At 42.1% G+C, this 15980-nt stretch overlaps 1 protein-coding gene across 1 annotated transcript; it reads left to right on the top strand.

Moving 5' to 3' along the window:
- The first annotated feature begins 729 nt into the window (after nt 1-729).
- Nucleotides 730-15962, top strand: LOC130175976 (matrix metalloproteinase-14-like). The gene is made up of 10 exons (XM_056386738.1): nt 730-1545; nt 3162-3310; nt 4451-4573; nt 4663-4985; nt 5451-5612; nt 8579-9003; nt 9173-9311; nt 10795-10945; nt 11081-11196; nt 13126-15962. The coding sequence occupies exons 1-10, from the start codon at nt 1423-1425 to the stop codon at nt 13602-13604; spliced, it is 2190 nt and encodes a 729-aa protein (XP_056242713.1). The 5' UTR covers nt 730-1422; the 3' UTR covers nt 13605-15962.
- The last annotated feature ends 18 nt before the right edge of the window (nt 15963-15980 follow it).

The raw sequence follows: 15980 nt of genomic DNA, 5'->3' as shown, positions 1-15980 counted from the left end.
AATACAAGCTAAAATTAAATTGTTTATTTAAAACTAAATTGTAAACTGGGCAAAGTTGTGACTTCCAAAGTCTAGCTCTTTCTCTAAACATGCAAAATTTAAGTTTTTGTGTCACTTATTGACACTTGAAATAAAGTTCCTTAAATCAGTTCAGGAGGCTTCATGTAGATTTTAATCCATTTTCTTCTGGTTTGAAACTAAATTAACTACTGAAGGTGGTGGTGGTGGTGGGGGGGGCTCTTGCACTTGCAAAGAGGAATAAAACACAATAAAACAATGAAAGCAACAGCATTCCTGGCGAGAAACAGTTTTTAATAATACAAAAGCTATATTAGACTTTCACAGGAGGATTTTGATAAGTCATAGAAGGAAACACACAACTGATGACATTAAACAGTCAGGGCACTTAAACTGCCATTATAATTATTACTTGCACCTGTGCTTCACCTGCTATGACAAGTCAATATGAAAATTTCTTAAACAAGTTGAATTAAACTTTAACTTTGGGGAATGCATAATACAAAATGTAACAAGTATAAAACAACCACAGTTTCTAAATATATGTGAGTTAAAACACCAGGATTTATATACTTGTGGTGTATGAGAACGATAACTGATAATTTGCTGTAGTTTCCCATAGGAACAGCAGATGGCACACTGACCATTACCTCCTCTGGCCCTGTGAGGTGGGTCTGCTTTATTAAGAGGGAGGAGGGTCCTCTTCATAGGAAATCATTAGAAATCTTGTATCTGCTACACAAGTGTGTGATGGTGGTCTCTTAAGTGCTTACGCAACGCGTTTCCGTCCTGTGTTAAAACCGAAGACTTGCATTGCCACGAGAGCCTGCAGAGGAAATGTGATAGTGTTGCCCACTCCTGAATTTATTTATTTTCTTCGTATACACAAAGTTAACTTCTGAGGAACTTTCCATGCGTTGGGACGCAGCTTGTGTTTGCAGAGGGTGACGGAGGCTCAAAGGATTTCTTACTGTGCTCCCTGCTGCTGATCAGCCATTGTGGACTTGGGAAAGGGGCAAGGACTTATTCATTTGCCCGCTGGCTACAGTAGTTGTATGCATGAAAGAAGCTGCTGTATGAACACTTGAATGAGCCATGAGGCTGCTGTCCCGGGACAAATCGGACTCCCTGCAACCAGGAATGGATTAGTATCGTTTTGATTTTCGGAGGGTTTGTAAATACACCTTCATTTGTGTGATATCCAATTTTTTTTAATTTTTTTTTTTATTTTAAAGATTTCTTATGTGCCAACTCCAACAATGAGCCGATAGCTCACTTTTTTGGGGAGCTTGTGATTAAATGTAAGAGGAGGAGAAGAGGATAAAACTCTACAGCGCTTTTGTCACCACATCTTCGCCACTCCGCAGCTCTGAGCTGCCATCTGGGGACCCCAGGCAGCAGATCATGAAGAAGATGGCATCTCAGCAGCCCTGGACACAGATCATGATCACATTGTTGTCTTTATGCTCCCTCATCCTGTGCAGCACTGTGGCAGATGTCCCAGAGGAAGAAGGCTTCGGTGCTGAGGTACAGTAATGTCTTTGGGTTCAAGGTACAGACCAGATATCTCGTTTAGATGATCACAATAGTCCATTGTTTCCATCATGTGTTGTGGATTTATACATTTACAATTGTCATGATATTACTATTAAATCCTTATTGATTATACGAGGAAATCCCTGTCTTATTGTAGAAATGTAGTTCTTCATAAGCAAGTTCAAATCTTCATGTCTGTGTTGCCAAAAACATCAAAGCATCAGGTCAGCTGTTGCACTACAGGGATGTCATTTGACCTTTTGCCCTTTTTCCAAATAACATCAACACAGCACATGTGGCACACACGGAAAGGGTGCAGATCTATCTATCTATCTATCTATCTATCTATCTATCTATCTATCTATCTATCTATCTATCCAATTATTTCAGTCTCAATTTTAAATTCTCCTATTTTTATCCGGTTTGTAGCCAAATAATGAATTATTGACAGTGATTGAAACTGATGATCGTCAATGAGATGCGGCTAAAAGGTCCAGAAGAAACCGAGCAAGTTGACCTTGAGTTAAGAATTCTTAGTCAAATTGCTTTTTTCAAAGTGAAGACTGAAATCTTCTTCAAACTTCACGTCTTCATGAGTTTTGAACACAATCAAACATCTTTAAACTGAGCTGTAAATGATTTATACATCTGTTTAAACAGTTCATGTTTTCTAACACACTAAGCATTAATTAATGTGTGTAGTTATATATCACTGATATAAATTCCTAACAAGGAGGTTGCTATCATAATAAATATTTTTATTTCTATACTGATTTCAGCTATATTGCACCCTTACTATATGAGGAGTTTTGCCCCCTTCCTTCCTTTCTTGAGGCACTTGTGTGAATATTCTTGCTCTGACATTAGATTAGTTGAGACTTGTCATGCTATGCAGAAATTGTCTTGAAGGATTTTCTTTCTCTGAGTGTGTGCATGCACAATGGTTTTGAGTGTGATGCCCCCGGCCTGTGTTCGTACTGTACATACATGAAAGCAGAAAGTCCCATGACCCAGCTGTGTGAGAGGGCCTGTGGTGCTGTGGGCCTGTGGGTAAATCTTAAAGCTTAACAGAGGTTTTTCCTTCCTAGGAGCCATCGTCCTGTTTGCCTGGCTACGTGGCTCTACACACTCAATTTCACTGTCAGCACACATCAAACAAAGAGGGGAAATTTAGCATTTGTCTCTAGAGTGTCAGCCAGACACACAAGCAGAACTGTGTGTTTTTGTAGTGTACCACCAAACTGACATACTGTTTAATTATTGTCAAGTTTTTGTGTTTCCCGTCCTCCTCTCCTCTCCTCTCCTCTCCTCTCCTCTCCTCATATTGGCTCTCAGTACAGGAATGAAAAAGCAGGAATGTTGTAATGTTAATGGGAGCCATCTGGTTTGTATCTCTACTTTCTCTTTTCTTTTAACTCCTCAGATGCTCTCTGCAGTTATTAGACAGTGGCTTGTTCCTGGATTAGCAAAACAGTGCCTCCCTCCCAACAGCTGAAGCTGTCATACACATGCATACACCATGCATCACTCACACACAAAAACAGGCGCATAAACAACGTTTCTGAGGCCAGACTGAGCAAAAATAATTTCCGGCTTCCTTCTCGCAGGCATGGCTTCGTAAGTTTGGTTATCTGTCTCAGGCGAGCAGACAGATGTCCACCATGCAGTCGGCTCAGATTCTGTCCAAAGCCATCAGCGACATGCAGCGCGTCTACGGGCTGGAGGTGACTGGAAAGATGGACCCTGCCACTGTCACGTAAGATCTATATTGTTTGGGAGCAGTGGTTGCTTTCTGCATGATGTCTGTCTCATGTGACATGCAACATTATCAAACATTTGTGTGCAGTGACCACAAACTTAAACCAGGGATTTGGTGTTTTAAAGCACGTAGAAATATATTTTTCATGCATTTCATGGTATTGATGGAATGATACAAGGAAGGTCACAAGTTTCAGGTTGCTGGCCCACAAACCGCACCTCAACAACCATGCATCCTGAAGCAATTGTGTTGCAGTGCACTGGCTGTTCCCCAACACAGTGATATCACCAGATTACTGTGTTCACATTACCACTGACAACTGAAACAGTGCCAGCTCTTAATAACTTTTTATGATGATAAAGTTCACATTGCAGTTGACTTTCTTCTTGCTTATTATCACTTCTTCACTATTGAAGCCTGTCAAGCTATTGTGTCATATCCTTTTTATTCCACTGCAGCCTTGATGCAGTGTATAAGGCCATTGTTTTCATGCTTTATACTGTATGTAAGGTGAGGGACGCGTTACAAGGTCTTACAGCAACAGTTCAACATTTTGGGAAATATGCTTTGTTATTGATACCACCCTCATGTCTGTACAGCAGATATGAAGCTACAAATAGCCACTGGTTAGCTTAGCTTAGCATAAACACTGGAATCAGGGGGAAACAGCTAGCTTGGCTCTGATAACAGTGGCCTACCAGCACCTCTAAAACTCTCTGATTAACATGGAATATCTGTAGTTTTATCCAGACAAAAACTAAAGCTTCTAAAGGACAAGTTGGGAGATTATGTGACCTTTGGACAGAGGCTAGAGGTTCCCCCCTCCCTCCTGTTTCCAGCCTTTATACTAAGCTAAGCTAACCGGCTGCTGGTTGTAGCTTCATATACATGCACTAAAATACAGTGTTGAGTACTGAAAAAAAAAACTTTCAGATTTGAAAGAGAACCAGAAAAGAAGATTAGAAATTAACTTTTTTATAAAATTTCTCACAAGCTAATGCATACAGTATAAAAGCTGAACTAAGGCTGTTAAAAATATGACCATTATAGCTAATATTTTATTATCTGTGTGTGTGTGTGTGTGTGTGTGTGTGTGTGTGTATGTGTGTGTGTGTGTGTGTGTGTTTGGTTGTGTAGGGCCATGCGCCAACCTCGTTGTGGCCTCCCAGACAGAAAACCAGAGGAGTTGGGCGATGGTGCGAGGAAGAAACGCTACACACTCACCGGGCAGCAGTGGGACAAAGACCACATCACTTACAGGTCGATAGTACTGAAAAGTAAGAATAAGACAATGATTAAGCAGCAAGTTTAACACAGTAACCTTAATATGCTTTCTCTTCTGGCTTCAGTATAATGAACCAGCTCATCCCCACATCGCTGGGAGCGGATTGGACGTATGAAGCAATCCGCAAGGCCTTTGATGTGTGGAGTAAGGTCACCCCGCTCACCTTTGAGGAGCTGCCTGCTGAAAACAACATCAACATCAACAGCAGCCAGACAGAGCTCGCTGACATCCTGCTGTTGTTTGCCTCTGGTTTCCACGGCGATATGTCCTTGTTTGATGGCGAGGGGGGGTCGCTGGCACACGCCTACTATCCCGGACCAGGCATTGGAGGCGATACACACTTTGATGCTGATGAGCCCTGGACGCTTGAGAACCAAAATCCAGAGGGTTAGTGGGTTGATTCTTCTTTTTTTTTGCAGGAACTGAACTGTCAACAATGTTGGGGACTTGTTGCTTGTGTCACATGACCAGATGGCCAATTGATTTCTAAACTACCTTGCTTTGATGCCATACTAAACTGCTTATTCGCTTGTTAGCGTAATTTATTACCTTAATTCAAGGGTTTTCCTTATCCTGGGCTAAGTAAACACCATCTGTGTAGTGTCATCAGGATTTGCAAAATGGTGGAAAAGTTCATATTATGTGTTTCAGAAATGTCCCAAGTTGTATAGAGAAAAACAGGGTTCACTTGGCTTGATTTTCTAAGCTGCTTATTTTAATGCAGCTTTATGTCTGTGCCATTTAATCTAGTAAATATCAATTTTATTTCAGACAAACACATGATGTGAGTTAAATCTTTTCTTTTACAAATTATGGTCACATACTATATCTGTGTCACTGTCTGTCTTGCAGGTATAGACCTCTTCCTGGTTGCGGTCCATGAGCTTGGTCATGCGCTGGGTCTGGAGCACTCCGATAACCCCAGTGCCGTAATGGCTCCTTTTTACCAGTGGGTTCACACACACAACTTCACTCTGCATGAGGATGACATCAAAGGAATACAGTACATATACGGTGAGAAGCACATACTCTTTCTGATGCACCTATTTATTAGTATTTGTACTTAGTAACTTCAGATTGCTGAATTCTAGTATTTCACATCAGGTGTCGCAATTTCTCTGCAGACTGCAAAGGGAGGTCAGACAGGCCTGTGTACACAGGAGAGATGACGGGAAAAATAGTGGGACTGGAATGCATGTGCCTAGAGCGCTGTCAGCATGTGTTCATCAGTCAGTCAAATGATGCTCATTAACCTCGTAGTAAATTACACTTGCACACAGATGTTCGTATAGAGGAGCAACTGTCTAAGCTGCTTTACGTGGAAAAACAAAAAACAAAAGTGTTTTTCAGTAACAACTACTCTGATCTTGTAAAGGAGGTTTCCACATGTTTTTAATTTACTTGCTCTCCAAATACATGTTGTGTAATACTCACTGTGATTATTTATTCTTCTGTGTGAAACAATTTAGCAAGCCATCTGAGCTTCATGAATAAAGACCTTGATATTTATTAACGTTGGACAACGCTATCAAAACAGTATGGCTAAGCTAAACTTTGGCTACGCTTCTGTGATACTAAAAGACAGCTAGTCCAACTGTTGGCAGCTATGTAGTGTAAACAATCTGTTCTTCTTGACAGTGTATTAGGTCAAGGCCATGACTACAATTAAAACACCAGGGTTGGTCATGTATTTATTTTTCTTTCATGTTATCACACTCATATAACATCTGGACCTGTGTTAGAGGACGACAGGAAGCCTTGTAAAGAAGCTTTGTGACACAAGTGCACAAACAGACACACACGGTCAACCACACACACCAGTCGACCTCACGCAGATCAGCGTGTCATGCGTGCCATTATGATGTTATCATGCTTTCTCTGTGAATGGATGGCATTGTTAATTGACAGTTTACATCATGGTGTGTGTGTGTGTGTGCGTGTGTGTGTGTGTGGGTGCATTGGTTAGAGACAGGGCTCATATGTGTATTAAAGTGTATTGTATGTATGTGTGGGTGTGTTTCTACAGTGGGCCTCCTAATAAAGCTGTAATTAGAGGCCTGCAGATGTGAATCTATCACAGACATTGTTTAAAAACAGAATGACTGATTTATGATTTCTTTTGCCTTAGGCCAAAAACAAAGAAAACATGTCTCCCTTTTTACCCACATTTCTTTGCTGTTCATTGTTTTGTCCCGGTGACATCTGTGGTGTCACGTAACAGATCAAAAATCCAATTCACTTTGGGAATGTTGTCTACGGTTTTAGTTTCCCCAGTAAACCCAAAATCTTTCCACACCCACACAGTTCTGGCCTATTGATATGCCTACACTCGAGGTCCTCACCAGAGGAAACTAGAGTTTTGCCAAAGCAGATGTGAAAAATCTTGCAAGTTTTCTGCTGTAAATTCTGTAAGGTAAATGTTTTGACTGAAATTACACAGTAGTTTACTTTATTAAGTAGATCTAAATGACTGTGTGGGAGGAATGCTCTGATTGGATAAGAAAAAGGATCCGAAGACTCTAAATAGACACCAACACAGCATAATCTTTGTTGGCAGAAATAAACATTTGGGTTCCTTTGTAGGCGTTTTTATGAAAGAGGCCGGCAGTTTTGCATTTTTCTGCCTCCCAGGTCGGTTTTTCCTCATCAGCTACTCATCTGTTGCCTTCCTGCCCAGCCCTGGAGCTTTGTTTCTCGCCGTAAAAGATAACCAGTTATATTACAAACTAACTTGTGAAATAATATAGAAGTAATGTGAAGTGTTAAAATACTTGACATTTAAATACACAAATATTGCCATAGGTCTGGGTTCATCTGAGGCATGAAGTATCTGACAAAAAAGGAAAGTTTTGAAGGGATATGAAGATATAGTCAAACCAAAACTCTGGATTAGACGACTGTGTGTTATGTTTATCGCTCGTAGTGATAAACCTGAAGAGAATTTAGCAGCTTAAGGCACCTTCCCTCTGGAGTTGGTCGAGAGCAAAGGAAGTGAATGTGGTCAGAAACACCAACTCCAAATGAATGATAATGGTGCTCTATATCTGTTAAATGGAGATAGATGTTGTGTTTGCCCAGCATCGTGCTTCATCGCTCCCAAAGGGCCAAAGCTTTAAGGTTGAAAACATCTGATAGACTGTGTAATTCTGAACTGCCTGTCTCTGTACAGTAGCTTTAATTCTGACAGTGCTGTCCCCCTCAGTGTGTGGAGTCATAGACACATTAACACTTATATACTAATATATCTAATATATCGTTCATCACACAGTGAACTTTCCAAGGCTCTAAAATACAGTATACCGTGAGAAAAAGAAGAGTCCATTGTGTGTGGAAATAAAATTAAACAGGGAAATCAAACACAGATTTGAGCAAGTAACAATAGATAATTTAAAATAGATAATTAAGTGACTGTTTTTAGACACTGTTTAAGCTTCACTGGAAAATCCAGGGCCTTGAAAACAAACAAAACACCCTTGCTGTCTATTGACTATATTACAGGGTTAAATGCTGAATTTCTCCACATACTGACGGCTGAGTCACTGGCCACCATCAGCCTCGATATATTCCTGGGAATATTTTTGGCGTAGAGCAACTCAGTGCGTATTTAAGCCCATCAGCTGTCCGTATATTACATAACTGGCTGTATCTGTGTGTTTTCCTCTCTTAGCAACCAGCTGGGCTCATTTTCCAAAGAGCAGCAGCACAGGCGCAGAGAGTCAAGTGAGCTTATAGCGGCTGTACAAAACGGAAAATAGCATTTTCTTTGTGTGAGGGAGAGATAGAGAGGATACTGTGAGGGGAAGGAAGGAGAGGATGAAAGAAATGATTGATGTCTATTGGCGCACAGAGAGGCCGGAGAGATTTATTTCAGTTCAGCTGGAAGTTTTTTTTTTTTTTTTTCCCATTTCACCACTTTAACTATGAAATTAAACTTTTCCCTTTTTATTCTGAACACAAGCTCTCCATCTTTTCTCTCCTAGGTCCTCCTCTCATCACCAATGCTCCACCTGCTGCTCCTCCCGACCCTGACGATGAAGCCAACGCTGACTCCCCCACCTCCGCTTCTCCTCCTGAAGATGAACCCACTTCAACTTCCCCCACCGACCCCCAACCCGAAACACCCAACCCAACCGACGATAACCCGGATGCCCCAGCCCATCCGGAGGTGACCCCAAGCCCGACCTCAACTCCCGTCCCCCCCACCTCCACCACCACCACTGACTCCCAGCCTGAGCCGGAGCCTGTCACCCCAGTGGTTAGAAAAGATGTCCCAGCTCCTCCGCCTCCTCCTCGGCCCTCTGTTCCTCCACGGCCTCCAAAGCTGCCAGACCACCAGGCCCCCGACATCTGCGACGGCAACTTTGACACAGTGACCATGCTGAGAGGAGAGATGTTTGTTTTCAAGGTGAGAAGTGATTACCTTATTGATCACATCTGTGCAGATGTAGTGTTTAAACCAGAAAATCTAAGAACTAACAGAGTCACAACAGCAGCAGGTTGTGCTAGTGGAAGTGAACGATACATATTTTTGATGAAAGATAAACAGCATTATTTTGTCTTGCTTGCTTGTGCAGGGCCGTTGGTTCTGGAGGGTGCGAAGGAACCGGGTCTTGGATAACTACCCCATGCCCATATCCGTCTTCTGGATCGGCCTGCCCAGTGACATCGACGCTGCCTATGAACGCCACGATGGCAAATTTGTCTTCTTTAAAGGTTTGTCAGGGCTGTTTATTAACAGTAAAACCTGTCACTCTGCCAACACAGTTTCCACAGGCTGAGCAGACTGCGTGATATGTTTACGTCAAGACATTCTTAGAAGAGTATGGTGAGCTTTTTTATGGTTTGCTTAAAGGCATAACAAAGGGGTCGAGCTGCTTTTCACTGAGCGAAGCTAAAGCCAGCGTGTAGCTGTTTAAGAGTGCGCACCATAAACCCAAAATGGAGAGCAAAACACAAATCTGTGCTTTGATTTGAATTAGTCAGGCTGAAAGGAAACAGTGCAGACTCAGCATTTTTTCCCCCACTCAGTGTGATTTACAGGGAGTTGGTAATAATTCAACACGGCTATAACTCCCTGTAGCTGGCACACACTCTCTCACACACACAGAAATATTTAAAACACTTGAAGTTACGTGAAAAAGAAAATAACTTCACCAGCCAAACAATTCACTGTTTAAACAGTCTGATAATATGGCTGCAGACAAAGGGGGAGTATTGAGTTTGTGCGTCTTTGCGTGTGCGTATGAATGCGACTATGAGTGTATTAGTGTGTGTTACTGAGTTCACTGAGTGTCTTGAATGAGGTCTGTGCAGCGTGGCAGCTGTTGCTGGCCCAGTACGACTCCAGTCCAGCTGAGCCCCAAAAGGCCTCATGAGAGAGGTGGAGGATTGCATCAGCCTTCTCTGCACTGCACTGCTCCAGATGTGAACAGCTGCAGAGCTTTCACCTCAACAACAAAGCCATATGCTGATTTGTCATGCATTTTCAAGGTTTCCTGTGCTCTTGATCACAGATTTATTCCTGTAAGCATCCATAGAGTTCTGTTAATGATTTCTGTTGTTGTCGTTATTCCTGCTTTTTTATCTCATTCTTGAGGGTTTTGAGGAAAACATTTTTGCATCTACTCCAGAGATTCTTGGATAGCGTATGCAACAAAACCTGCAGAAATGGTGGCCAGAATATGAAGCCAAAATGATTTAACTGCTGTAGTTGACAAAACATCAGGTCAAAATGGTTAAGCAGCGTTTCAAAGTAGGTGTGCACAATAACTAGTGAAAACCCTTGTGCACAAGCTTAGCTATTAGTGTTGTGCTGTACTACTGTAGCACCCTGGCAGTAGAGGTGGAAAGTGGCTGAAAGTGTGTCCAAAGGTTATGGTTAGGGGAGAAACTGGCTTCCACATAAGGAAATCTTGGAAAATCAGTGTTATGCCTAGCATTTCTACCTTGCATGTCCTTTCTACTTTTCTTCTGGAGTGAGTAAACCCCATGACTTGTGCCAGATGTTCTCACCATCGCTTTCTCTGCCCATGCTTTATGGTCCTGCCTTTCCTTCTTTGTTTCTGTTTTTCTCCCTCCTTAACTTCCCCTCATATTTCCATTCTCCTAGCCAGGTAACAAACATTGTGGTAGTGTATGTCTTTTGGAGAAACATTTAAACATTTGAAAAACACTTTTAACCCTTCTGTCCCTGCAGATGATAGATACTGGGTGTTCAGGGAGGCCGACGTGCTGCCAGGATACCCACAGCCCATACATGAGTATGGACAAGGAGTTCCTGCGCACAAGATTGACACAGCAATCTGGTGGGAGCCCAACGGATACACATACTTCTTCACAGGAGACAGGTATATCACACTCACACACAGACATGCAACAAGGTCAACAAAATGTGTCATCACTTGTTATCAATGTCTATATAAAGTCAGCTATTGAATATACTGTAATGTATACTGTATAAATCTTTGTACGTCTGTGCGCAGGTACTGGCGATACAATGAGGAAACCCGGACGACAGACCGCGACTTCCCCAAGCCAATCAGCAGATGGGGCAGGATCCCTCCCTCACCCAAAGGAGCCTTCCTCAGTGATGACGGCGGTAACTAAAACTTAAATAAGACAAATAGAGGTTTTATTTGGAACAAGGGGACATCAGAGAAGCTGTTAATAGAGTGTTGAAAGCAGAAGAACAGTATGATGGAGAAGAGGTGGAGGGAGGGAAAGAGTGAAAGGTTGGAGAGGTGAAATGGGGTGTGTAAAAGACAGAAGGAAAAAATTACATTTGAGATTGGTGAGGCTGAAGCAAGCAGAGCAGAGAGAAAAGTGAGGGGATGCGAGAGAGAAAGGAGGAATGAGAGCTCTGGTTTGAGGGTTGGCCCGTCCTTCCTTTGGAAATTAGATTTGTGGCAGAGCTGCTCTAAATGCACTCTGTAGCAGTCAGATCTTATCTCCACCCACACTGTTCGAATGTCTCTGCAAGCCTGGTTTTCACTACACAGCCACATTTACACCCAGAAATTCACCCCAAAAAAGATTGTGTGCAGTTTTTTTGTTTGTTTTTGCATCTCAATGCCAAATTGTATTGCCTTAAAGCAACTCAGCTCATGTTTTTATTGCTTTCTTGTAGTTTGATATTTTATGTAAATTCTGTTGTTGAACCCCAGAGTCAGCTCTGGCCCCGCAAAGTCCATTTGGTCTGGAGTGTGGGAATGGAGGGGAGAGTACAAAGACTAAACTGGTTCCTAAAGAAACATTCCTGACTGTGCTTTCTTGTTTACACAAAAAATGAACTTAGTTTTACCTTGTCAAGGCGAATGGTAAAGTAAATGAGGCACTCGTTACAAATGAAATGACAATTGGCAGAATCAGAGCAAGTCTGTCATTTAAATGGGCTTCATGGGATTGCAAACTTTCTTAGATAATATCTACATAGATTCTTTAATTTACAAAAAGAGTTGAAGGACTAAAAGAATCATATTGTAAAATGAACCAGAAGTCATTCAAGTCTTTGCTGTGTTTTGCCTTTTGTCTAAAAATACTTCTCCAGCTTTTTCTTTAAGTTTATTAAATGAATAGTTCAACATTTTGGAAGGTAAACTTTGTTTAAAAGGAGAAGAAGATACCACTGTCCATTTTATGATTCTTGCAATCCTTCAATCATTTGATCACTTTTGTAAAGCCAAGACCATCAGACTGACAGAAGTAAAGCAATAGTGAGACATTCTGGAAAGTAGGATAATTTGCTTTCAAGGTGAATTAGATGAGGAAATTGATATCTAGCTACTGTCAGCAGCTGGTTATTTTAGCTTAGCACAAAGACTGAAAATAGAGACATAACATTACAGAAGACCTATTTTTTTCTCATTTTGACACATAGCCCTCCATAACATGGCAAATTTTCCCTCTTACACTTCAGTATTTGCACAAAATAAAAAAGGAAAAACAAGTCAATTAGTGGGTTAGCTTTGTTAGCTAGCCTGACTCTATCCAAATATGTTTCCCTGTTTCTAGTCTTTAATGCTAATCTAACTGTCCCATGGCTGGGCTTCATGTCTAGCATACACTGGTATGCAGTGGAGAGTGGTATCAGTCTTTTCCTTTAACTCTTGGCAAGAAAGCAAATAAAAACACGAGTGAATATATCTATGACAAGATTAAATGCAAAATATTTTTTTATATCAGAAATGAGCAAGGGCAGCTAGCTCACCGCTACACTCACACACTCTTCTCACTGCATCATATGTCCAACACACCTTGTTAATTATGGCGGGAAACTGGCGTAATGAATAATCTGCTCACTCTTCTGCTGCTATGCTACTCACCCAACATCCACCTATAGGCTCTCAACCTTGTTGACCTTGTTATCATCTTCACCCCCCACTTCCTGAACTCCATGTTTCCTAGTGGGGAGTGACGAGGCCAGAGCCTTGATGCCAAACATCAGTGCTGTACATATTCTATATTGATTCAGTTATCCATTCTACATGAGTTGTCGGACTGAAATGTCTTTTATCTCTCTCTCATGCAGCTTACACATATTTCTACAAAGGCACTAATTACTGGAGGTTTGACAACCGCAAGACAGAAGCAGACAAAGGCTACCCTCGCTCCATCCTGAAGGACTTCATGGGCTGCCTGGGAGCCCCTGACCCTGAGCCCGACACTGACACTGAGCAGGAACCGAAAGACAAACCGGTGAAGCCTTCAGACCGAGGCAAAGACGAGCACAAAGAGCCAGACCGAGGCCGAGACAAAGACACAAACTCAGAGGAAGACCAAAGCTCCAAGCCTGACAGCACAGACGAAGAGGAGGACAAAGAGGTGAATGTGGTCGTGACGGTGGCTGACGATGAATCAAAGGTCATGACCCTGATCATGGTGATCGTTCCTCTGGTACTCATCCTGTGCATCCTCATCCTAATCTACGCCATCCTCAGGACTCTGCAGAACAAAGAGACGCCGAGGGCCTTGGTGCACTGCAAGCGTTCACTGCAGGACTGGGTGTGACGCACGGAATTAGAGAGCATAGAGCGGGTATTGATCATTTGTCAGGTGCAGACGCTGGCATCAAATTTTTTTACTCACGGCGCGGTGGAAAGAAGCTTTGACTCAGTACTAAAGTCAAAGAAATCTGAGGAGAAGTCACCTTTTTGAGTCCCATTCATTGTGAGAACTTTTATTGCTCATGTGAAACAATCTTTAAGTGGTAAAGTTGGTGCCTATGGAGCTACAGTGTACTTTTCCCTCTACTGGCCTTGAAGTTTTTCTCCTGTGCCTCCCTTTGTGCCTTTCAAATGTCTGAAAAAGTACCTCTTTATTCAAAATCATGCCCGTTTCCATCCAACTTAAAAAAAATAATGTGTCACCAAATGTGTACTGTAAAAGACACAAGACATTCAAGGAATCTGAGTTTCGATCAACTCTTAATTGTACCAAGGAGGGACAGATGGTGTATTTGTAGTATAAATGCAGACAAAGTCAATAATGCACATAGATTAACCAGAAGCACACACACTGTACATACACACAACGATTAAAACAAATACAAATACATGCATTAATATGAACAAGTCTTTCATACGTTTGACTAAGGTGCCAAGGTGCCAATCTTGACTTCTTCTCTCTGTTTAGAACAGATAGTTTGCACTTTTGATTCTGTTTTTTGTTGTTTTTATTTTGCTGAGGTTGCTTCACTGCTGACGTGCGTGTGTGTTCGTGCAAAGCAGAACTCTCTGTAAACACACAGACACTCGCAGGAGAAGCTCGTCCTCCGACCAGCGCAGGAATGTCAGACAGCTGTGTGCGTCCATGACCGCCCGTCTCCCACTGAGCCCATTATGTCTGCCCTCTCTCTCTCTCTCTCACATATACACACATGCCCCGACATCACATGATCTAAAAAAAAAAAAAAAACCCTAAGTGCACTCATTTGTGCATGCATGTCCACATATGTAGGCAAAAACACATAGAGACCACCTCCCCAGACAAAGGCACATAGAGTTTTTGCACACAGACACACAGACACACGGGCTCCAGCCTCCCCTCCTCCCACCACAGCCATGATAAGTGTTCAGACTGCAGCACTAAAAACACAATCCCAGCGGAGACATATTGATATATGACTGGTGCCACGGCTGGAATGAAATACACGAGGGGGCAATTTAATCACTTTTAACAAGTAGAATTGAAAAGTGTTGTGGTTTATACAAATTCTGTCCATCTCAACTCAACCTGTGAAGAGTAAAAACATAGCAGCAGTATCTATCTTTCTGTATCTCCTCTTCCTCTTTCATTCTAAAGCTAAACAGAGTCGAAGCTAATTAAGTGTACAAGGGAGAACCCTGCAGGCCAGAGAAGAATGGGTCAGGGTCTGGTTTCCATTAAACCCACATGTTGCTGATTTAGTAGTGTCAGGCATGAGAGGGTGGAGAGAGGGGAGTTGGGGAAAAATGCAAAAAAGTAGGTGGTATAAAAAATGGTGGTGGAGTTATAAGAGAAGGGCAAATGAGAGAGAATGAGGTGAAGAGGGAAAGAAAGAAAGTGGGGGAGGCAGAGATTAAAGGGGGGGAGAGGGAGAGCTCTGCCAGCATTTCCTTTCCAAGGGAGGGAGGTTGGAGGGATTTTGGGGAGGGGCAGCGCTGGCGTTGTGCCTCCTGACCTAGATTGGGCCACTTAGTCCACTCCTCCTTTTCAACTCTTCTTATTTCTGCTCTGCTTGTTGTCATGAGCGGGAGATGACTTCCTCTGCGACCCCCCTCTCATAACCTTTCTGTTTCCTCTTTTACTTTTTGTTTTTCAATTCTTAGTCTGTCCTTTCTGTTTAATTGCTGTAACTCACCCCGCGTCTGTGCTCCCAAATGTATTCATTTTCTTCTCCACTCTTGTGGAAAATCAGTTCAAGCATTTAAAAGATAATTCATGCACAGAAACATCTGCAGGATGTGTTGTGATCCTGTCACTATCTGTCTGTCTGTCTTTACCTTGCTTTTCTCTGTCTAAAGCCAGTATTCACATGCTACAATCATTAACCTCTCAGCTTTATATTTCTGCCTTGACATTGTGCTTGTATTTTGTTTTGGCCTGTGTTACATGTTTCATTGTGCCTTTTTTCTGTGAATATTGGGGGTAATGTCTTTTTACTATAAATAGCATGAGGGACAGTTTTTAAAAATGTGTTTCTTCCCTTTTTTTACTAATCATTTGTAGTTTTGTACATTTTGTTTCTGTTCAGGTTTTCTGTAAGAACAGCAGTAGACTATTACAATGATGTTGATGCATGCAGGGCATGTTCTGTTAGGCCTGTGCACTCCTGTGTAGAGTACAATAGAGATTTCACAATAAAACTCACAGGTAAAAGCAACACAACGCTGCAGTTCATGGCTT

Source organism: Seriola aureovittata, chromosome 10 (assembly GCF_021018895.1).
Source record: "Seriola aureovittata isolate HTS-2021-v1 ecotype China chromosome 10, ASM2101889v1, whole genome shotgun sequence".
Taxonomy (NCBI): Eukaryota; Metazoa; Chordata; class Actinopteri; order Carangiformes; family Carangidae; genus Seriola; species Seriola aureovittata.
The sequence above is the reverse complement of the archived record's forward strand: the minus strand, read 5'-3'. Positions and strand labels throughout refer to the sequence as shown.

Excerpts from the sequence above, each read along its gene's own strand:
- LOC130175976 (XM_056386738.1), top strand. The coding sequence starts at position 1,423 with ATGAAGAAGATGGCATCTCAGCAGCCCTGGACACAGATCATGATCACA. Across the intron at positions 3,311-4,450 it reads ATGGACCCTGCCACTGTCAC|GGCCATGCGCCAACCTCGTT; the intron begins GTAAGATCTATA and ends TTGGTTGTGTAG. Across the intron at positions 9,004-9,172 it reads GAGAGATGTTTGTTTTCAAG|GGCCGTTGGTTCTGGAGGGT; the intron begins GTGAGAAGTGAT and ends TTGCTTGTGCAG.